General features: G+C 33.6%; 3 protein-coding genes and 1 long non-coding RNA gene across 6 annotated transcripts; 3 read left to right on the top strand and 1 right to left on the bottom strand.

The window, feature by feature from the left end:
* The first annotated feature begins 426 nt into the window (after positions 1 to 426).
* On the top strand, positions 427 to 1,444 carry LOC126654573 (zinc-finger homeodomain protein 1-like). The gene has a single exon (XM_050348485.1). It carries the CDS (start codon positions 539 to 541, stop codon positions 1,328 to 1,330), a length of 792 nt encoding a protein of 263 aa, XP_050204442.1. The 5' UTR covers positions 427 to 538; the 3' UTR covers positions 1,331 to 1,444.
* A 3,191-nt stretch (positions 1,445 to 4,635) lies between these two features.
* LOC126656478 (uncharacterized) lies at positions 4,636 to 5,627 on the bottom strand. Its single transcript, XM_050351056.2, has 3 exons — positions 5,596 to 5,627; positions 5,468 to 5,508; positions 4,636 to 5,256 (listed from the first exon to the last, which is right to left on the bottom strand). The coding sequence occupies exons 1-3, from the start codon at positions 5,624 to 5,626 to the stop codon at positions 4,816 to 4,818; spliced, it is 513 nt and encodes a 170-aa protein (XP_050207013.1). The 5' UTR covers position 5,627; the 3' UTR covers positions 4,636 to 4,815.
* Positions 5,628 to 9,002: 3,375 nt separating this feature from the next.
* Positions 9,003 to 13,996, top strand: LOC126657755 (ATP-dependent 6-phosphofructokinase 5, chloroplastic). The gene is made up of 13 exons (XM_050352520.1): positions 9,003 to 9,502; positions 9,595 to 9,685; positions 9,829 to 9,902; positions 10,129 to 10,240; positions 10,412 to 10,507; positions 10,660 to 10,761; positions 10,863 to 10,937; positions 11,196 to 11,336; positions 11,476 to 11,592; positions 11,677 to 11,781; positions 11,899 to 11,979; positions 12,436 to 12,564; positions 13,490 to 13,996. The coding sequence occupies exons 1-13, from the start codon at positions 9,186 to 9,188 to the stop codon at positions 13,655 to 13,657; spliced, it is 1,608 nt and encodes a 535-aa protein (XP_050208477.1). The 5' UTR covers positions 9,003 to 9,185; the 3' UTR covers positions 13,658 to 13,996.
* Positions 13,997 to 16,119: 2,123 nt separating this feature from the next.
* Positions 16,120 to 19,029, top strand: LOC126654580 (uncharacterized). Of its 3 annotated transcripts, XR_007632645.2 has the most exons (3): positions 16,143 to 16,442; positions 17,904 to 17,978; positions 18,709 to 19,029. It is a non-coding gene; the product is annotated as an uncharacterized LOC126654580 (long non-coding RNA). The 3 variants fall into 3 exon arrangements; XR_008791122.1 differs by lacking the exon at positions 17,904 to 17,978 and having other exon boundaries at positions 16,120 to 16,442; XR_007632644.2 differs by lacking the exon at positions 16,143 to 16,442 and having other exon boundaries at positions 17,269 to 17,978.
* Positions 19,030 to 22,896: the final 3,867 nt, after the last annotated feature.

The following is a 22,896-nucleotide window of genomic DNA, read 5'->3' as shown; positions in this document are numbered from 1 at the left end:
TATAGTTTAATAAAAATATATAAATTTATAAAATAAAAAATATATTATGGTATAATTCCAAAGTTTTAAGTTAATTCCCGTGTCCTAAACATAACCATAAAACCTCCCCCACCCCTCAAAATCCCCACTCGCCTTTACATCCAACTCGCCGGCACGGAAAAATAGTTTTCAGTGTCAAGTGGCGCGTCGAGGGCGCGTAGCTACGAGATTCTTTAATTTTTACTTTGCCTGTGCAGACTGTACTGTACCACCAGCACTAAAACACCTCATCCTACTGGTATGAACAGTACAACTCCACTTTTACAGTGGAGTAAAAAAAGAACTGACAACAACAAGATAAGAAAAATAATTTACCCTTCAACCGGATTAGCCGGTAAAATTGAAGTATTAAGAGTAAAATTTAAAGGGCTTTAAGAAAAATTAGAGTTATATAACCATATCCTTTAAATCCTTCTCTCAACAAAAATTTGTGACTAAGAACCTAACAGATTTTTTTATATATTTTGTGTTTGATTTTTTTAATTTTAAAGAATTTGATATGGATTATGAAGATCAAGAGGAGCATGACGAAGGAGAAGAAGAGGAGGAGGAGATGGTGATTCCGGCGAGTTACGACTCGTCTTCACGGGTTAAAATGACAGCAAACTCAGCTGATCAACAAGCGCCACCTGGAGGAACACCGCCGCCGCCACTAATATTGAAGGCGAGATATAGAGAGTGTTTAAAGAACCACGCGGTGGGCCTCGGCGGACACGCGGTGGACGGTTGTGGTGACTTCATAGCTGCCGGTGCTGAAGGTACACTCGACGCGCTGAAATGCGCAGCTTGTAACTGTCACAGAAACTTCCACCGCAAAGAATTCAACGACTCACCGCCGCCGCACGGCGGTGAGCTATTCTTCCACCACCCACATGCTGCAGCTCACCATATCCACCACCACCAGGTCCCACAATTCACATCCTATTACAGAACGCCAGCTGGATACCTCCACATGGCTCCACCACAGCAGAGGCCATTAGCATTGCCGTCAACATCCGGGGGAGGTCAGAGTAGGGAAGATCAAGAAGATGTTTCAAACCCCAGCGGCGGAGGTGGAGGAGCGTTCGGTGGCGGTAGTGGCGGAGGAGGCTCGTCGCGAAAAAGATTTAGAACTAAATTTAACCACGAGCAAAAAGAAAAAATGTTGGCGCTGGCTGAGAGACTGGGATGGAGGATTCAGAAACATGACGAGGCTGTGATTCAGCAGTTCTGTAATGAAAGTGGAGTGAAACGACATGTTCTTAAGGTTTGGATGCATAACAATAAGCACACTCTTGGTAAGAAACCCTAGAAATATATTCAAGAAACTGATATGAAACTTATTATTATTAGGGTTTTTGTTTAAGATTCATGTTGATGGGTAGCTTATTTTCTTTCATTTCAGTGCCATTTTAGATTCTTATGAGTTTCAGTATCTATATTTTGCTTTGATTTCTGCACCTAATGACCATTAATTACACTTGAAACTGGTGCTAGGTCTGAGATTTCACATCTACATTTTGCATGTGTGTATGTCATTTCTTTTTGAATCTAAGGGTTTCTGTAGAAACAAACTCTGTTGAAACTCCATTGCACTGTCTTTTAGAAGAAAAAGAACTTTAATGTGAGGATTCTTTTAATTAATTCTTAATTCTAAGCTCCTTTTTGTTTTCATTTACTTGTCTTTTGCTCTCTTTGCATTTACTTTTGCAGTAATCATCAGTTCAGATGATAACTTTAATTTTGTTTTTTTGATTTTTGCTTTTTGTTTCTCATAAAATTTAATATGGTTTTTTTACATTATGATTTCATGTAGAATAAATATTTTATAAATCACATGATGGATTACAGATACAGAAGAAAAACCCAGATGTTTGATCATTGGGAAGGAAAGAAACTGAACCAAATATGTCTTATTTTTATCATTTTATGTGTCCTTATTATGCATATATATTTGCTAATTAATTAGAATATTTGTATGTATGTGTACTATAGTGTATACTATAGTAAATATATTTATAATATAAGGTGTTGGGAAAGAAAATAAATGCATCAGCAAGAACAGTTGTACACTCTAAAGGAAACTTAAACTCAAAATGTTGGTTAAAGTCATCCATGTTCGAGAAAGTCGATAGATCCAACGTTTGGTCTCATAAATTCAATTCAATTTGTTTTTGTTATTTATTTTAAAACTATATATTATATGAGTTATCTGCTTCAGAGGGAACATGTGGGCTCTCTTCAGCAGCAACAGAAAACTCTAAATTAAAAAAGAAAATGATGAGCAAGTAAAACCAGAAGGGGGCACACAGCTTTTGTCTGCAATTCTTCAACTAATTCCATCACTTGAATTTCTTGATTCAGCTTTTGCTCATAAATATAATTAAAGATCCCTAGAATCTCTCTTCTCTAAACATGATTCATTTTTCTTTAGGTACCAACTCTTTCCATTATGTTTTTAGGTTTATAATTTATCGGCTAATGTATATACGAAAACTTCTCGGGTCCTATATTTCGTCGTAATTCGTAAAGTCTCTTGATACTCTAAAATTCTATTTTAGTAACATATTCACGTCAAAATCTTATTTTCTGTTTCAGCATTTTTGTTTTCGTGCAATATAAATCAGCTTAAAACCAAAACTTAAAAATAAGATGGTACAACTTTGAAGGTGTCATTACCTTATGTCAACTATGCATATGAGTTAATTTGCACAAAAATAGAAATGTTGAAATAAAAATGCCAAAACAAATTTTTTTACTATAAATCTAATTTTTTTCAAAAGTTTTACAAATAGAAACGAAACATCAAAACATGTGACTCTGATAAGTTTTTATATACAACATAACCTATGAATATAGTTATTTGTGGTGTTTATAGGAAGTGTATTAAGTTAAACAAGTGAAGCACATAGATAGCATAATTACATATATTATGAATATAGAGAAGAAGGAACCAACAAAAGTTGGGATGGAGTGGTAAGAACTCCTTCGTCCGCCGGTTCGAGCTCCGGATATGGAATAAATTCAAAATTCTTCTGAGAAAGGCCCTACTGTCCTATCCTATCTCGTTCGGTCCAAATTAGCGGGAGAGCAGCTCCGAATATCGGGCTGTACCGCCACAAAAAAAATAGAGGGGAGAAGGGGGAACTTGATTGCTTAAATAAGGTAATGTGTAAAGAACCCTACAAATTTGGCTGTTTTTTAGCAGGTCCAAATATGGAGATTGATGTTTGAAGTTTTACTAGCAATTTGATACATTTCTTGTTGTAGTTTCCAAACTCAACAACAACACATACACATGAAGATCCTTTTACTTCATTAAGGAAATCAAACACCAGACTCAATTAAAGCTCATCAAATTTGTGGTCCTAAATTTATATATGGGAATCTGAGTCGAAGCTTATTATATATAGCTGGATCAAGATAGTGATTGATCATATGAATTTTATTTACTATTATTGTTACATTTATATTTACTTATTCATATTATCATGTTTATCTGATTTATATGAACAATTGTCTGTATTAGTTGGTTTTTGCCTATTTATAGCTAACCCCAATACCTGAGTTTTCTGATCAAAAACCAATCCAATTTGGGCAATTAGTGAAATAATAAAATGATGTAGGTTGCTTGTTTCTGTGGTTTCACTAGCTGGGTAATTTCTGAATAACCCATAGCATGCTTCTGACTTCATTATTTAATTATGTCTCATCCTTGTTCTCATCTCATCATATCCTCCAAGTTAATTTTTTTCAAGAATTAGTCAAATTTAATAACTATATGTGAATATTTTACAAATAAACAAAAAACAAAATGCTTTTCTATATAAAATTTTAATTATTTTGTTAAATATATCCTTAAAATGCAGTTTGGACATTTTGATCCGTCAATTTTATAAATTTAGATCAATATCTCCAACCTTCGATTTAAACCTACTTTAGAGTTTATTTTTATAATTTTTTGATTATGTTAACAATTATTTTACACAATTGATCTTTAATTTCAGTTTCTGAAGGAATATTTGAGTTTAAATGAAAATTATGTATCCGAAACTAGGTTTGAATTGAGGGTCTGACATATTTTTTTCCAATTCGTAAATTGACACACCAAAATATTTAAATTATATTTAAAAAAAAATAGTCAATATAAAAAAGTCATTGTATTTAAAAAAATACTAACTTTTTTGGTCTTGAAATTTCTTTAATATTAGAATGTTAATAAGATATTTTTATTATGAGTTAAGTGGCAATTTGTCCCCTCAACTTGTAAGCAATTGGCAATTAACTCATAAATTAACTTTGTGGATAAATTAGTCACGAATTTGATAGTTATGGGTAAATTAGCTTACAAGTTGAAGGGGCAAATTGTCAATTTAGGAAACAATTAACTTACAAGTTGAGGGGACAAATTGCCAAAATGGGGTTAATTGCCCATAATCAACAATTTCATGACTAATTTGCTCACATAATTAATTTATATGTTAATTGTCCATTGCTTATAAGTTGAATGGTCAAATTGCCACTTAAGCCTTTTTATTATTATCTTTTAGTTCGCATATTTATTTGCTCATAAAGTTAATTTATGTGTTAATTGTCCATTAGGAAAATTGCTATTTAAGTCGTAATAGTATTATCCCAACATATAATCCACAATTACACTTGCTTGTTAGCAATTGTATACTTCAATAGCCCTAATAACACTCTAATACCATGTCAATTAAACACAAAACATTACATTTCTTGAAAAAAAACACAAAATATAACATTTACATAAATATTATATAGATCACTCTCCATTTAATTTTCGCACTTCCATCCCAATTTAAGTACCTTATCACCACCATTCCTTCTTGCATTTTCTAGCTTCATATCCATATGGACATTTGTCTTGTTCATCACTTTACTTTTCCTTAAACTCTTTTCCCAATCAAACTTGTCTGATTTTGCAGTTCTTGGCCTGCCTGCTTTTGCTTTTTCTTGATGATCATGAGGATTTAATTCTTTTTTGGTCTCTTTTATTTCAATCTTGGTCCCTCCTTCCATTTTTATGCTTATGTTCACTTCAGATACTATTTTGTTTCTTTTTTCTTGATGATGATGAAGCCTGTGTAATCTTAGTGCAAGATGGTATATACCATCTTTAATTTCTTGCTCCAAATCTCTCTCGATATCCATCTCTAGCTCGCCCCGAATCTCCACCTCTTTTTCCGACATTATCGGATGCAAGTTTTGCTCAATCTGTAATATTAAATAAAACCGGCATTAATACAAAAATTTAGCACGGAAATAGAAACGCTAAAATAATATTTTTCATAAAAATAAGTACATTATACAGTTTTAGAGATTTAGTAAATCTTTTTGTGAAAAGAAGTATAAAATGAAACTCTGAACGGTAAGAGTCAATAAATTTCGTGCAATGTAGACAAATAATTATTTAAAACACAATTACCGGTCGATTTTGCAATGAGATGTTGAGTTGATCAGATAAATCTGCAAAACCCCAAAAAAATATCTAAATGTGAATAAATGTTTTTGAATGAAAATACTCAAAAGAATATGATCATTAAAATTTAAAACCTAGTAAATGTGTCTTCATGTGTTGGTCCATGTATAAGCTATTATTTGTCTTATTTTATGTGTTATTGTAATGTTTTTATATCCAATGAGGTGGATTTTGACATGTGGGGTTGGGTCTATTTACAGTTGGAATGAAGAGGACATAAATCAAAATCAGGGTGTTTTGAAGAGTTAATGACCGTTAAGGAAGTTTTTATAGTTGGGTTATTCAAATTTAGGCGCCAAATATATATATCTATGGTGAAGTTGATATTAAATTACTATAGAATGAGAATTATTTGGGTAAATTAAGTATTGCTTTACTTGGAAGGGATTTATTGATTTTGGGTTGGCCTTCAAGCCAAATCAATGTTTGATGTGTGTGTTTATAGTCTCCATTTACCCTTTATTCCTACTTAGACATATTAATGGGCCGAGTTTGAACACATTCAGGTCGGGTCCAGTCGAATTTAAATATTTTAAAGATAAGTCTAAATCTAATCCAAATCCGGAATAACTATCCAAACCTTATTCAATAGCCGGATTTATACGAATTACCACTAACTTTTTGTGAAACTAAAAATTCAAACTCGCACATTTTTTTTATTATTACTACGATTTTAAACGTGGCAGATTTAAATTTTAAAATCAGTATTATGGCTTACCATGGGCGGGTCGAGCGGGTACCCAGCCCGATTAAACAGTTCTTCCTACTCCTACATACATGGTTGGCTGAAAGTTGCAATTAGGATTATTACTGGGTCCTTAAGTTTTCGGATGTGATCAATGGGCCATTTGCTTTATTTAAGGTTCAGATGTTGGCCTTCATTTCCAGGCAAGGCCTAATAAGATAAGTCCAACTCAATCTAATACAGAAAATCGAATATTTTGCTTGGTCTAACCGAATTGGTCTACTTTTCATACAAACCAAATTACACTTCAGTTTTCGGTTTGATTTTAGTTCTTAACCTAGTCTGGTTTGATTTCTGCATATCCCTAGTTATGGAGAAATTTTTAGATAGACTCGGTTTATTACGTCATTTGTGTACTAGTCAATCATGTTATGGGTAATTTCTTAGAATCAGTGATTTAGCCTGTTGATAAATTATTTCTAGTTCCGTACTTGTTCTAAGCTACTCTAATTTTGTAAGTTGAAGTATCAATTTGTAAGTACATAATTAGCTTTTAGGGTTAATGACTAAAAGCAATATCTAACTTAATTAACTTTTTAAAAGTCATATAAAAATTAATAACTACAATCCAATTTTAATTTTTTATTGGGTTATTTTACTTTCTAGATTCTTATTTTCACTTGTTTTTTTCTGTCCATTTTTTTACTTTAAAATGTCTAATTTAATATTTCAAAATATCTTAATCATAGCACTTTAAGTAAATAGACAAAATATTCTTTTATCAATTTTTTTCTCTTTTCATTTTTTTTAATTTTAAAAACCCTAATTTCAACTCCTAAAATTTCCAGTTTTATTCAATTTAATAATATTAACACATGACAAATGACATATAATGTTAGAAAAAATATTCAGAAATTGAATTGATAGCACCATGAATACAATTATTCCATTATAAAATGCAAACATAAGTGGTCAACTCAGCTTATTGGTGGAAAACATACAAAACAAAGAAACGGATGACTGCAATAATAAAGACATAAGCAAAGTCGGTCCGTATGTTTTGTTGCAATGAGATCCGGCGTCGTTCATGATGTTGTTACTATAGTCAACTACTTAAACATAGACGGCATTTCTTTTTTAATAGTAATATTCATCTAGAATTGAATATCTAAATTAAAGTATACTTTTTCATAAAATAAAATAAAATTCATTAAAATTTTAAAAGCCATTGCTCACATCAATTGTAAAAATAAATTCTTATATATTAAATTATAGTGCTTTTAATACACACTAACAGAATTGTATGAATTTGATCTAGTGGTCTAAATCGCAACCATCTAGTAACCAAGGTCGCAAATTTAAACTTTGACTACTCTCTTTCTAAGAATACGTATGTGGACTTGCGCGCGGTCCACATCCCATACTTGACTGTCATTAGGGGTGTCAAAATGGGTCATGACACGATAACACGATTCGTCTAACCCGTAAGTTTGGCGAATCCGGGTTGAGGCTTAGCGGGTTCGTGTCGAAAACGTGTCAACCCGTTTATGACACGAAATAAATGGGTCGTGTCACGGGTTGACTCGCAAACCCATCTAACCCACCTAACCCGTTTATAAATTTTATTATTTATAATAATATAAAAATAAACTAGTTATAATCATAAAAATTAATTATATTAATATAAAAATAAATAAATTATATTAAAATTTTACAATTTGAAAATTAATTGATAAATTCGAGATTAAAATTATATTTATATGATTTAAAAAATTCTTAAATGTTAAGTGGGTCGTGTTAGTCGTGTCGTGTTAGCCGTGTAATTGTGTTAATCGTGTTACCCATTTATCTTAACGTGTTAATCGTGTCGTGTCATGTCACTCGTTTAAAATTCGTGTCGTGTTAGGGTTGGGAATTGTGACACGATTAGTTAAATGGGTCGTGTTCGTGTTGACCCTAATCGTGTCACCAGAGTGTGTCGACACGACACGAACACGACCCGCCAATCCATTTTGACAACCCTAACTGTCATCCTGCCAAAGAAAATACAAACTACCCATATCAATGTCACATTATTAAAAAAAACTCCAAAACTATAATTTCAAACCCCATCTTTCTACCTCAGCTGATAGGAGTGTGAATGTATCGAGATGCTCTTTCGGCTCGATCGATCGAATTATAAATGAATTGAGGTCGAAATTGATTTTATGTTTATTTAAAATGAGTTGAACATGAATATAGTGGCGACGGCTCGTTTACATTCACAAAAACTCGATTAAAGATTCATATATATAATTACATGAGTAACTGCATGATTACATGCTTAATCATATGTTCTGATTAACATTATCAAAACAATTTTAATATTGGCTCCAGACTATAAACGCAAATCTGAAATGGTTTTATGCAAAAACAACTATATAAAAAACACAAAATAAATAAAAAATAACATGGAGATTCAAAAATAATTCGTGTTCGGCTTCGAAAACTACGGATCTGATCGGCGCTTAATCTAAACAATCATAAGAATGGAGAAAGGTGACAACGATTAACGTTCTCTTATGATAATTATCATATTAACGATGATTATGAACGTTCTCTGATGTGATCAACGTGTTTGTAAATTTAAAAAGCGATAACTTCTTGTTCGTAAATCTGAGAGGAAGAGGTAAACTTGTATTCAAGAGGAAGAGGTAAACTTGTAATTATTTTTTAAAAATAGAATAATTTTGTAAATCTCCCAATAATAAGTCCAATGAGTGAGTCCTATTCGTACGTGTCTTTTGATGAGTCAGAAGTACTAAAAAGAGTAGAAAAAGGTCTCTGTCAGCTCCTCTTTTGGCCGTACTGTACCGTAAGACGGCCAAAGACAAAACACTTCTGTTTCCCGTTTTTCTTGTTACTCTTTCCCTCGTTCACTTCGCTAATTTTCTCACCATCCAAACACACTTTTTTCCCTTCCTCAAACTCTCTCTTTTCATGGACTCTGTTTCGCATTCTTCCGTCGCCGCTCCCAAGCTCAATTTCTCCCGTCGCTGTACAAGAACTACTCACAACTCCTCCTCCTGCGGATTTTCTTTACAGAATTCTCGAGTTTCCAGAAGCAGAATCGGCGGCGTGTTCGCGCAGATTCCGAAGCAGCATCAGCCGCCGTCGCAGTTGAATATTGATTTCAGTGATCCTGACTGGAAAATTAAGTATCAGCAAGATTTCGAACGCCGTTTTAATATTCCGCATATTACGGATTCTTTTCCCGATGCTCAGCCTATTCCCTCCACTTTTTGTCTCAAGATGAGGTACCTAAAATTTAATTTAATTTTATGTTTATGTTTATGATCGAATTGCATGTTGTTTTTATTTGATGATTTTTGTTTGTTTAATTTTGCAGAACTCCGGTTTCTGAGGATTTTGCCGGCGGTTATCCGTCTGATGAGGAGTGGCATGGTTACATTAACAATAATGATAGAGTACTTTTGAAGGTAATTAATTTTAATTTCTAACCGAAGTAGTTTAATTAAGTGATGATCATACGATGTTGTAGTATTTTTGAAGGTTTCTCAGACACAGATTATGAGTTTGACTTTGTTGTTACTTGTTACTGATGGATGTATATATGTTTCAGGTCATACATTTCTCGTCCCCGACATCTGCTGGAGCTGTGTGCATTGATCCTGATTGTACTTGGGTTGAACAATGGTAATTAATCACATGTCTCAAATACCTCTGATAATTGTGTTTCTATGATCTATGTATACTATGAATTGGGGACAATAAATAATGGTTCGTAAAATGAGTGATCGAATGGTATTTGGCTTTATTTGCATGCTATGATGATTTTAATTGTATTTATGGTGTATGAAACAGTGATTTTATTCTAAACTTATATGTTGGTTATGGATATGATAAGATGCAATCTTTACAGGGTTCATCGAGCTGGCCCTCGTGAGAAAATTTACTTCAAACCAGAAGAAGTCAAGGCAGCAATTGTAACTTGTGGTGGGTTATGCCCTGGTCTCAATGACGTCATCAGACAGGTCAGGAATTGAATTAATTCTCTTTGCTTTTATACATACATCGGAAGTTGCATTGTAACACTTGAAGCCTTCGGAATAAGTGGTAAAGAAAATATACTAAAGAGATCATGTGATGTATGATGTGTTTGAGGTTTTTTGTGCATATTTATTTATAGTTTTGAACTTTGGCAGATCGTCATCACACTTGAAATATATGGTGTCAGAAAGATAGTGGGGATTCCTTTTGGTTATCGAGGATTTTCTGATAAAGACTTGAGTGAAATGCCGGTAAATTCCCTTTTCTCCTGTAATCGTTTGTTGAAGGATCAATTATTATCTATCTGTCATTGTGTTTACAGCAGCACATGATTTGTTCTCTTCTTAAGCACTTAGATTAATAAGTTTCCTGCTAATATTTTGCATTTCGCTATGATTATCAGCTCTCAAGGAAAGTAGTTCAAAATGTTCATCTTTCTGGAGGAAGCTTGTTAGGAGTTTCACGTGGAGGACCTGATGTTAGTGACATTGTGGACAGTATGGAGGTACTCAATTAATTTCTTTAGTATTATTGTGAGGCCAGTATCGATATGCTTCACGCTGTTAGACATTGATTTCGAGACATACTTTTGCATTATCTTTCCAGGAAAGAGGAATCAACATGCTTTTTGTGTTAGGTGGCAATGGTACACATGCCGGAGCAAATGCAATACATAATGAGGTTATTGAGCTAGTTGCTTTTTATAGATTTATTGCGTTACTCTCGGACTTAATTTACCAAAATAATTTTCTAGATAATGTTACTTTGATACTGATGAAAAAGTAGAAAACTTTACTCACTTCTCCGATTCCGGCTATACCTTTTGGTTTATCAAATTCGGTTGAGATTGATATGGGGACTCTGCTTTAATTCCCCCACGTTTTCACTTCCCTTACTGGTCTTTGCTGAGTGTTATCTTTTCTGAACTTCTGATTTCAGTGCCTCAAACGAAAGTTGAAAGTGGCTGTAGTTGGTGTACCCAAAACTATCGATAATGATATTTTGATGATGGACAAAACTTTTGGTTTCGACACTGCAGTTGAAGAAGCACAGCGAGCAATAAACTCCGCATATATCGAGGTACAAAGTTGGTTTTTATTGCTATTTCTAGTATCCCAGCATTGTAATAACAAAATTATAAATTTGTGGTGTGTGGCTGACCTCTTCCCAGTTAATTCTACATACATGATTAACTGATCATGTTTTGACTTCTTCGCAGGCACATAGTGCATATCATGGCATAGGGGTTGTGAAATTGATGGGTCGAAGCAGTGGATTTATAGCCATGCATGCATCCTTAGCTAGTGGACAAATTGACATATGTTTGATCCCAGAGGTAATTTAATTGATGAAGATTTATTCCTTTGCGGTTTCTCTGATTTAACTTATATTAATTTTATCAATTTTTGCATTATTAAAGGTACCCTTTAATTTACATGGCCCTCATGGTGTTTTGAATCATTTGAAATACTTAATCGAGACAAAGGGATCAGCTGTGATCTGTGTAGCAGAGGGAGCTGGACAGGTGAATTGCACATTTATTAACTATTGTACCCCTTTAGTTAAGGATAATCACTTGTCAAAATTATTATACTTTATACTTTGATTGCAAACTCCATAATTGTGTTGCTTTATGATGCAGAATTTTCTTGAGAAAACTAATGCTACCGATGCATCTGGAAACATGGTACTAGGAGATGTTGGGGTTTATATTCAACAAGAGGTTAGTGATTGTATATTTGTATGAATTTAGTTCGCTTCTTTGTATATCCAGAAAGTCTTTCCTAATTCCTTGAATTCTGAATCTTAACAATGAATCATCTCTGTGTTCTTTGATCATTTTGATATTGCATTGCATGAGCTATTACTTCCCTAACATCTGTCGAGAAAACATACTTTAATACTCAACAGGTTCTTTCGAGTGATGGTCTTGCTAACTGATTTGAAATTAACCTAAATTTTTGAACTCAGGAATCATGGAGTGCATTACCTCGGATCTAAGAGTAGTTAATGAGTGCATTAGCGATTATGAATATCTCTGCATTTGGGGACACTTTCTTTTCATGCATGGCTTTATTTTTCCTTAATTCTTTCTAATAAAATGTTAAATATTTAGATCTGTATCAATTTTTCCTACCCACTGGCACACCAATATTGATCAAATACTTTTATCCGCCAGATAAAGAAATTTTTCAAGGAGATGGGTGTTCATTCTGATGTGAAGTATATTGATCCAACATACATGATCCGTGCATGTCGCGCAAATGCATCAGATGGAATCTTATGTACTGTTCTTGGACAAAATGCTGTAAGTAGTCATTCCTCTTTCTTTATCGTAATATATGAACTGCTGGCTCTCTTTACTGCAGCATGATGCTAGCAACTTCATAATAGTAAGGTTTATTTGAACTTGGTGATACTTTATTTGAGTGGCCAATTTATTTAACAAAAGCATAAGGATTTCATTTAGTTTATGATAATTGAGAATCGGAGATAGTAGAGGTTCACAACATGATATATGTCTCGCTCGACATAAGAAAAACAGTTATGTAACTATAGAAGCATTACACATATATGGAACTTAATAGAATCAAGAAAAATATACATAGGAGCTAACCGGTTGCTCGGTGACAAAGGTTTAATGGAGTTATACTACTGGATCATGTATGCTGCTCAGTTTGTGTCTATTTTCGAGCTTTATTCAGTTTAATAGGTCATGAAAAGTAATTTTTTGAAGAATATTTGTTGATTTTCTTAGAAAATTTGAATGGAATATGTGGTTCCTTTATTGTTTACAGTTTTGCTCATTTTCTTGTATGCTGAGTTACTACCTATTTAGTCATCATTAGGGTTCTTCTATTAAGAAATGTAGCTCCATGAAGAGTTAAGGCAACTTTGTTTCTATTTTAGGCTCCAAATTATCTAACAATGATAGCATATCAATTTCTTTATAAATAATTATGCTAGACTCTATCCACCGTATCATCCATTGATAGAGTCAATAAAATTATAATACGTATTATATGATGCGATAATGTGATTTAATTAATTCAAAAATTAATCATTTAATTAAGTATTATAATCTTATTGACTCTGTCCAGTCACGTGACAAAGTCTATATAAGAATTTCTCCAATTTCCTAGTAGAAATCGTACCATTTTCCGTTATCAGCTCCTGTTAAGTAAAATAATTGTGTGTGGATTTGTATTTATGTGAAATTGTGGTTACGACAGGTCCATGGTGCATTTGCTGGATATAGCGGAATCACAGTCGGCATATGCAACACTCACTATGTCTACTTTCCGATTCCTGAAGTAATATCTTATCCCAGGGCTGTAGATCCTAACAGCCGAATGTGGCACCGTTGCTTGACGTCAACAGGTCAGCCCGACTTTGTTTAAGTTACGTAAAAACCCTGTAATTTATGTTCAAGAAGCAAGGAATATAAATTAAACTCAAAAATTAGTTCATTAGATGACAGAATTTGCCCATATCAGAGGATTACTAATTAGCTAGAGATCACTCTTTATAGGCTAGGCTGTTACAATAATACAAAAGATTAAACATTTCTCAGAATGAGAAAATTTATTTAGTGGTATAGCATTTATGTGCCAGTTTTCAGAATTGCAAGGCACAATTGTAATAATATGTCATAGGAATAAGTATAATCCGAGCCGTTTGTGGACTTTTTATGCGATTTGTATTATATATAAATTAATATTCTGCAGTTTGTTTTGATATATGAACGAATTCAAGCATATAAATAGAAATTTTTGAATCCGAGTATGATTATAATTGCTCTGATTTTTTTTATCACTACATTAATCTGTGTAAATTTCAGCATATTGATAGAATTTTCAGATTTTTTATGCCTCTGAAATTATGCTTGTGAACTAGACTTTTCTGATCATGTTGATAAAAAAGTACCCCTCCATCCCATAAATATAGAAATATCATTAATATTATGTATTTACTTTTATAAAGTTCCTAAGATAGTCTCAAAACTTATTCTAATTGGTAGAATTTAATTGGCTAAAATTAAGATATCTATTAGAATTATCAATATTAAATTATAATTAAAATAAATAAGAATTTTTTTGCTAAAAATATAAAATAAAACATTTAATGTATAACTAGAAGCATAACTTTTTTTTTGTTGGAACAACTCAAAATAGAAATATATTCTATATAGGCCTAATGTCTTAAAAAAACCCCGACATTTTAGCCCCTTTTGACGTTGAAAATTTGTCAATTTTACCCGATTTTGCATTTTTGTGTTTCAATTGTACCTTGAAAAATTAAATTAACGTCTTTTGCGTTTGTAAATTTGTTTAAAAAATTCTCCATGTCTCGCATATATTAATTGCATATTTTTAAAATTTATTTAAATTTAATTAAATTAATTAAGAATTTAAATTAGTGTTAATTTGATTATGGTTTTTAGTTAGTTTTTAAAAATAAATGACTTATTTGTACTTTTTTGAATAAAAAAGAATTTAATTTCATGTTTAGACTTAATTAATTGAATGATTTCATCATTTAAGTAAAAAAATTAACAAAAATTAAAATATTGGGGTACAATTGAAAACGGAAAATTCAAAAGTGGGTAAAATTGACAAATTTTCAACGTCGGGGCGGAATTGAAAAAAAGTTTAAAGGTGAGGGGTTTTTGAGTGATTAGGCCTTCTATATATAAGAGAGGAGAGTAATAATTTTTTGACCAATTTGATAATAAAATGAACTTTTATGCTAATTGATCAAAACATATAAATTAAAGGAGCCAATTGATAGTTAATTCATTGTCTTTTACTTACCAAACAAGTACATAAAGCATGAAGAATGTATAGTGCAGCAGGGTATGGTAAAAGCAGGTGTATAAGTCCGAGGAGACATGAAGCCTGAAACTTCACTTATAATTCCGGTCGGTCTTCTGTTGGTCAATAGTAGCACATATTGCACCTACATTTCAGTTCTATAGGTTCGAATTTGACTCTACAATTGGCTTAACAGTTTAAAAATACTTTATACTCTTCATTTTTTTATTTATGGTTTAAAATTTTAAAATCGTCAATTTTAATTTAGTTTTTACTCCCTCCGTCCCAATAGAGTTGTTCACTTTATTTTTATCATACAGTTTAAGAAAAATAATTATTGTTTATAGATTTTGTAAAATTTTCCTTACTTTTTTTTATCATACCCCTATCTAATATAATGTACACATTCAATTTACTCATTAGTGAATTCAACCACAGACAGAAGAAGTAAACAAAGAGTTACTGTGCGAAGAAGTATCTGAAAAGATTGTCGAGATTAACAAAACTAATTAGATCGGGTCAATATTGGAATATGACACCCCTAAGGAGGATGTTTAGAAGTTAAACGTTGTGATTATTAAACGTAGAATTAAGCGGCAATTTCATAAGAACATAGATGAGAAGTTTATATAAGGATTATGGACGTAATAAGAACGAGTTTGTTATAAATATGTAAACGTTACAAAAGGCGATACGTGGAGCAATAATATGTCGAAAAACTACGATGGATTAAGTAAGAGACAAAAGCTTAAATTCGAGGACGAATTTATTATAAGGGGGGCTGAATGTAATAACCCGTAAAAAATTTAAGAATTAGATTGCGCCACGAAGCCTACATTAAAAAATTTATGTCTAATAAGTCGGAAGTGAGATTCAAGTCAAGAAGTATGGTGAGAATTAATGAATTGAATTGGTCGAGAAATAGTAATTTAATTGGAAAATTATTATTTCGCTAGAAGCGGTTATTAGCGGGACTAATTAATAATTAAGGATAATTTAAAATAAAAATAAAAATTTAGTCCCAAGCTAATAATTTATATCATATCGTCCATAAAATATTATTCGGAAGTGATTGTGAAAATGTTAATGAATTCCGAGGTCGTATTAAAAATTGACGCGACATTAGTTGCGGAATTGGACTAAATTGTAAAGGAAAGTTGTTGAGTTAATTTGGTACTTTAGCCTTTAAGTACTCTATCATAAAATCCACTAGAAGCATCTTCTTCACTCCATTAGATAAACCAAGAAGCATTAAACCCTCATCTTCAAGACTCCATTGCCGAACTCAACAAATCACTCCCACACACTCACAATTTCTCATCCAAACACCAAAATCTTGGAAGCAAATACTCTACAATCAAAGGGGATCAAGGTATGATTACTAATTTAAAGATTTATTGGTTGTTTATGGTGATTTGGATGATAGAAAGCTTAGGGTTGTTATTGAGTTTTTAGCTTTGGTATGTTGTGTGTTATGGATGAGATTGAGAGTTGTTTTAGTTGAGATTTTAAGCAAACAAATGGATGAATTATTGGTTAACCCTTAGAGCATGACGGAAAAGGTTTATGGTGGCCGGAATTCGCTCCGGTGAGCAGCAATTGCTGCTCACCAAGAGCAGCGAATTCTGCTCTCAAGAGCAGAATTCTGCTTCGGCAGAATTCTGCCAAGAGAGCAGAGTTCGGCTCTGCTCTTATGAGCAGAGCTGAACAGTCCTTTGAGGGCAGCCATCGCAGCCCTCGGTCGCCGAGGAAAACGAGAATGTGACGCTAACTCGGCCCCCGTTCGAATAGTTTAAAGCTTGAGTTAAAAACATAAGTTTAATGATCGTTTGGTGAGTTGTTAGGGATGGTTTATCTACTACAAAAATAATTGGTTTCGAAAGTTAAAGTGAGTAAAATTTAATTAAAATGGATTGGCGGAATTTTAACGTATTGATTATTGAAGTTAAAAGTGATATTAAACTTCATTAGAACGGATTAAAAGTTGATTGAATACGTTTTGAATTAGTCAAAACTGTTTTGAATTAAAAGTTAAAATGTGAATTAGGAGTCAACTTTGAGACCGGATTGCGGGCTAACGAAATGTCGGAACGAGTCGGTTTTAGTGTCGTTTTGTTCGTTACGGAACAGAGAATGAAAGTATGAGAGAGCTGCTGCCGCAACAGTGGCCAGACAACAAGAAATGTGGCTGTAAACAGCAGCCCATGGGGCTGTTCTGCTGTCGATAAAACAGCCCGGGGAAGCAACTTCGGGGCTAGTTTCCGATATCTTCGGGTTTGATTTTGAATTGAAGGTCTAAACGAAAATTGTAGAGGACGTTGTGAACTATAGGAATGTCAAATTTATTTTGAATTATGACTAGTTTACGTGCTCTGTTTCTAAGCCCGAAACAGCAGCTGTAGTGAGCTAATTTGCAGTCCAAAACTGCCAATTTTAAGGAGTCGACTTCAGGACCAATTTCCGACACCTTAGGACGATAATTTCAGTTTAAAATCTAAACGAAAGTTGTAGATGGGGTTAGGTACTATAAGGATGTCAAATTTGTTTGGAAGTCGGGCCATTTTAAATAAACGTTTTAATAGTCCAAAGTCGGCTAATTAGCTAGTTTTGGGAAAACTAGTTTTAATTAACGAAATGTAAAGTCGTTAATTAATTCAGTTATAAATTGACGTTTCGAGCTAAGAAAAACTATAAATTATGGGATTATAATATTAAAACGTAATCAATTTATTCCCAGGCAAAATAAATTGATTTAGTCACAAAGTATTATATAGTTAGAACACCTTTGGATTAGGATCCATTTTAACTACGATTCATTATCGTATTTTCGTAGACTCGGCGAGGCGACTACCAACGGAACACGGTACTTAAAGAACGCGATATGACCGTAGCTTTTGGATAGAAAACAGTGAGTTCTGCAATTTACTTTCGTATATTATTATTATAAGTTGATAATTATGTGGTAATTCATTAATTGCATTGCATATGCATTATTACTTGGGTAATTCATGTGAATACTTTGTTCATAATATCGCTTGGGTGCATTATTTGATATATTATTGTTATTTGTAAATTGTGATGTTTGCTTTAATTATCCGAGGAAACGAGCTACCTATTGGGCGTCAATAGGCTGTGTGATCACCAGTGTCTGGGTCAGTCATAGAATTAGTGTCGATAGATTTTTGTATTTGAAAATGTTTGATATGAGCTCAATATACGCTAATCATGTTTGGGTATCGGAAAGGAGGATTATAATTTTGGTAGATACGAGGTAACTCGGTCGAACTATCTCGGGACCCGTATCTAGTGAGTAACTCGGTTGAACTATCTCGGGACTCACACCTTGGGATTTAGCAGTGACATGATGTAACTCGGTTGAACTATCTCGGGACTATGTCACGTGGTAACGGTAACTCGGTTGAACTATCTCGGGACCGTACCACTCGGATTAAAATGATTTGATATAATTAATGGATACAATATGAGCAGGATACGAATAGGAAATAGTACGAATTTAAGATTAGGGTTTCATCGGATCAAACATTATTGTTTATTTTAATATGTGTTTATGCAATTTATATTTATAATATCTTAAGTAAATGCGAACTCACTCAGCATTGTCTGACCCCCCCCAATAGTGTTATGTTTCAGGTGTATAGTATCGGAAGTGACAGACTTCTATCTTTGTTCCAGAAGTCTGTGAGTACAGAAAGAAGGAGTCGATCAGTAGTGCTGCAGTAGTCAAGTCCTTAGATGTTTGTATAGTGATTTGTCAAACGGTTTTATATGTTTTATCTAAGCTCTGATATGTACGAAAGGTTTTAAACTGCGCTTTTAAACCGTTTATATATATGCGAGAAACATGGCATTGCTTGATATGAGCTATCGCTTTGTAAGACCCTGATTTCTAAAGATCGTTTTGTATCGTTTAAAGAAGTTTTATAAAAACATTTTGTTAATGTTTCGCGAAAAATTTATAGTGATCTCTAGGCTTGCTACGGGTTTCGGAGCTACCACTCCCATTCCCTAGCGCCGTTCGCGGCTTGAGATTTCGGGTCGTGACAAAGGTGGTATCAGAGCAATGGTTAGATTCATAGGCCATTGCTTATAGGTGATCATCTGTACCTAGGTTTGACATTGTCACTAGGTTAAGCTAGGAACTACTGCAGCTATAGGATTCGAGTCATATCATTGATAGGTCCTTGTTTGTTTATAAACTTCTAACTCTCCTCGATAGGATGCGAGTCTTTATAATCGATTGCTGTGTGAAACGTAGTTTGTTCTATAAGGATTATGTATATGCGATAAGGATGCGTGTTTCATTTATGATAGAGTATGCATATGCAATGTGCATACGGAGAAGGACGTGAGAAATGGACTCTTACAAGCATGTCTGTGCAAGACAAGGCTCAGCCACACGCTATATCAAATGGAGAGGATGTACCTCCCGTATACCAGAAATAGCGAATCAAAGGCCGCCGATCAGGAATAGTGATCCGAGAGCGGGGCGAATCTAGTCAAGCACCCCCAAGTACGATGCGTATGCTTTGTGCTATCACATTTTTTTTAGTAGCTATGGTTTGGCCATTAAGGCAAGCCATTATGGTATAGACGCATCATATTAGAGATAGATCGTTATCGAACATACGATGCACTAGGGAGAATGAGAACCTAGGTGCATAACCTAAGATATTCCTTTAGGAAGGGAACAAGACGTAGAGAACATACATTAAAAGAGTCTGACATACTCTACAAAATGTCAAATATGCCTGAATAACCTGAGCTATGCCCTGAACATAGCTTGATAGTATGTGATAGGAGGATAGAGAATGAGAATAAAATACATCAATAAAATCAATAAAAAGCTATAATAAAGAAAAGCTAAAATGTCACAGAAGTTCCGGTCTGAGTTGACTTATGGTGTTTACAAAAGAAATAAAGTTTTGATATTTCTTTTGAAAGTATAATTGTGCGCAGACTCAGCATATAGTATGCCATAGGAAGCATGAAAGACATGATTGAAAACACATTGCAGTATCAGCATATATGTATAAATATTTTGATATAAAACCATAATTTTACTCTGCATCATGCATTCGCTGATACGAGCAATTCAAAGAATTTTAAATAGCAACTCTTTAGTAATGAGAGGTGTCATCACTCTGATGCACAATTATACTAAAAGTTTTGAAACTATACGATTGAAATTGTATTCGATTTGAAAAGAAATTGTTTTGAAAGTCCCGCGGGCAAAGTCAAATTGATTTGAAACGTAAGAAAACCAGATGGAATTTTCTGTGACACCAATATATAAACTTTAACAAAGAGAAATAACAAATATAAAAGATTGTATAGAGATAGTTCAATGGTGAACATAGCTCACACCTCATAGGTAGAACCTTTGAGGGTAAGAATTGTATAAGGCAATTAAGTCACCTCGAGAGTAAGGGGTGCAACGACGATCAAGAGTAACGAGTGGGTGATAAAGTCGCCGGAAGGCATGGAAATAAAGGCATCATTTCAAAAAATTTACCTAGACAAGACATCTAGATGTATGATCGAAAACATCGATACCTCGAGATATGATTTATATAGATAACAGACAGGATGATGTGAAGTCGTAATATGCGAATACATAAGCCCTAAGGAGAATAAGGATATAGATAGACGACGCTTAAAGAAGCAAACAAGTAAATGATCGATAAGGCTAATAAGCCATATAGACATCAATGGATGCAAAGGAATAGGAAGGAAAGACTCAACAAAGGGGTTGAGCTATATCACAAAGGTGTTATTGGATAGCTCGAAACAAAAGACAGTAAAGAAGGACACCCATAAGAACTTGAACTAAGATACCTGCAAAGAGCCATTCAAGTATAAGGAAGTATAAAATAAATTAAAAATGGACGGAGGAATATGAAGAGATCGATTAAGTTAATCGACATAGATAAGGCTTAAACAACCTACGTATATTGAGTGACACTCGATAAAGGTAATCGAGGAAAAGAATTAAGGACGTTACATGGAAAGTAACAAGAAATTAAGAAATAATTGAACTCTATATAGTCAAGATATATATAGGGTCAAGAAGTATAAAATTGATCTAGGGATAAGATCAGTTTTACTGATAGACGAAATATCAGTAAGAATATGATATATGGATATGCAAACGACCAAGAGTGCAACACATTGACAAGTATGAAGGAGTAACTTTTGATCTTCTAGTTATAGGAGCGGTGAAAAATGTTGAAGCAAGAAGTATAAGACGACCGGGAGGTAAGTTAAGACAAAGCTAAGAACTTCACTGGACAATGTTAAAGAAGATTAGCAAACATCATAAAGTGAATCAAAAGATTGATAACAAAGGTCATTATTCAAGTTTAAATTATATAAAAGAAACGAGAACACCTATGAAAAAAATGTAGTCGTTTTGGATAAAAGCAGAAAGTTGGAATCACACTTCTCTTTTGTGAATTCAACCACAGACAGAAGAAGTAAACAAAGAGTTACTGTGCGAAGAAGTATCTGAAAAGATTGTCGAGATTAACAAAACTAATTAGATCGGGTCAATATTGGAATATGACACCCCTAAGGAGGATGTTTAGAAGTTAAACGTTGTGATTATTAAACGTAGAATTAAGCGGCAATTTCATAAGAACATAGATGAGAAGTTTATATAAGGATTATGGACGTAATAAGAACGAGTTTGTTATAAATATGTAAACGTTACAAAAGGCGATACGTGGAGCAATAATATGTCGAAAAACTACGATGGATTAAGTAAGAGACAAAAGCTTAAATTCGAGGACGAATTTATTATAAGGGGGGCTGAATGTAATAACCCGTAAAAAATTTAAGAATTAGATTGCGCCACGAAGCCTACATTAAAAAATTTATGTCTAATAAGTCGGAAGTGAGATTCAAGTCAAGAAGTATGGTGAGAATTAATGAATTGAATTGGTCGAGAAATAGTAATTTAATTGGAAAATTATTATTTCGCTAGAAGCGGTTATTAGCGGGACTAATTAATAATTAAGGATAATTTAAAATAAAAATAAAAATTTAGTCCCAAGCTAATAATTTATATCATATCGTCCATAAAATATTATTCGGAAGTGATTGTGAAAATGTTAATGAATTCCGAGGTCGTATTAAAAATTGACGCGACATTAGTTGCGGAATTGGACTAAATTGTAAAGGAAAGTTGTTGAGTTAATTTGGTACTTTAGCCTTTAAGTACTCTATCATAAAATCCACTAGAAGCATCTTCTTCACTCCATTAGATAAACCAAGAAGCATTAAACCCTCATCTTCAAGACTCCATTGCCGAACTCAACAAATCACTCCCACACACTCACAATTTCTCATCCAAACACCAAAATCTTGGAAGCAAATACTCTACAATCAAAGGGGATCAAGGTATGATTACTAATTTAAAGATTTATTGGTTGTTTATGGTGATTTGGATGATAGAAAGCTTAGGGTTGTTATTGAGTTTTTAGCTTTGGTATGTTGTGTGTTATGGATGAGATTGAGAGTTGTTTTAGTTGAGATTTTAAGCAAACAAATGGATGAATTATTGGTTAACCCTTAGAGCATGACGGAAAAGGTTTATGGTGGCCGGAATTCGCTCCGGTGAGCAGCAATTGCTGCTCACCAAGAGCAGCGAATTCTGCTCTCAAGAGCAGAATTCTGCTTCGGCAGAATTCTGCCAAGAGAGCAGAGTTCGGCTCTGCTCTTATGAGCAGAGCTGAACAGTCCTTTGAGGGCAGCCATCGCAGCCCTCGGTCGCCGAGGAAAACGAGAATGTGACGCTAACTCGGCCC

The sequence above is a fragment of the Mercurialis annua genome, linkage group LG7 (genome assembly GCF_937616625.2).
Source record: "Mercurialis annua linkage group LG7, ddMerAnnu1.2, whole genome shotgun sequence".
Taxonomy (NCBI): Eukaryota; Viridiplantae; Streptophyta; class Magnoliopsida; order Malpighiales; family Euphorbiaceae; genus Mercurialis; species Mercurialis annua.
Note: the sequence above shows the minus strand (reverse complement) of the source record. Positions and strands in the feature narration are given on the sequence as shown.

Bases quoted from the DNA above. Each gene is read 5' to 3' on its own strand.
- LOC126654573 (XM_050348485.1), top strand. From the start codon at position 539: ATGGATTATGAAGATCAAGAGGAGCATGACGAAGGAGAAGAAGAGGAG.
- LOC126656478 (XM_050351056.2), bottom strand. From the start codon at position 5,626: ATGGACCAACACATGAAGACACATTTACTAG. The intron at 5,509-5,595 runs GTTTTAAATTTT...GGGGTTTTGCAG, and splicing joins CATGAAGACACATTTACTAG to ATTTATCTGATCAACTCAAC. The intron at 5,257-5,467 runs GTAATTGTGTTT...TTAATATTACAG, and splicing joins TCTCATTGCAAAATCGACCG to ATTGAGCAAAACTTGCATCC.
- LOC126657755 (XM_050352520.1), top strand. From the start codon at position 9,186: ATGGACTCTGTTTCGCATTCTTCCGTCGCCGCTCCCAAGCTCAATTTC. The intron at 9,686-9,828 runs GTAATTAATTTT...TATATGTTTCAG, and splicing joins ATGATAGAGTACTTTTGAAG to GTCATACATTTCTCGTCCCC. The intron at 9,903-10,128 runs GTAATTAATCAC...CAATCTTTACAG, and splicing joins TGTACTTGGGTTGAACAATG to GGTTCATCGAGCTGGCCCTC.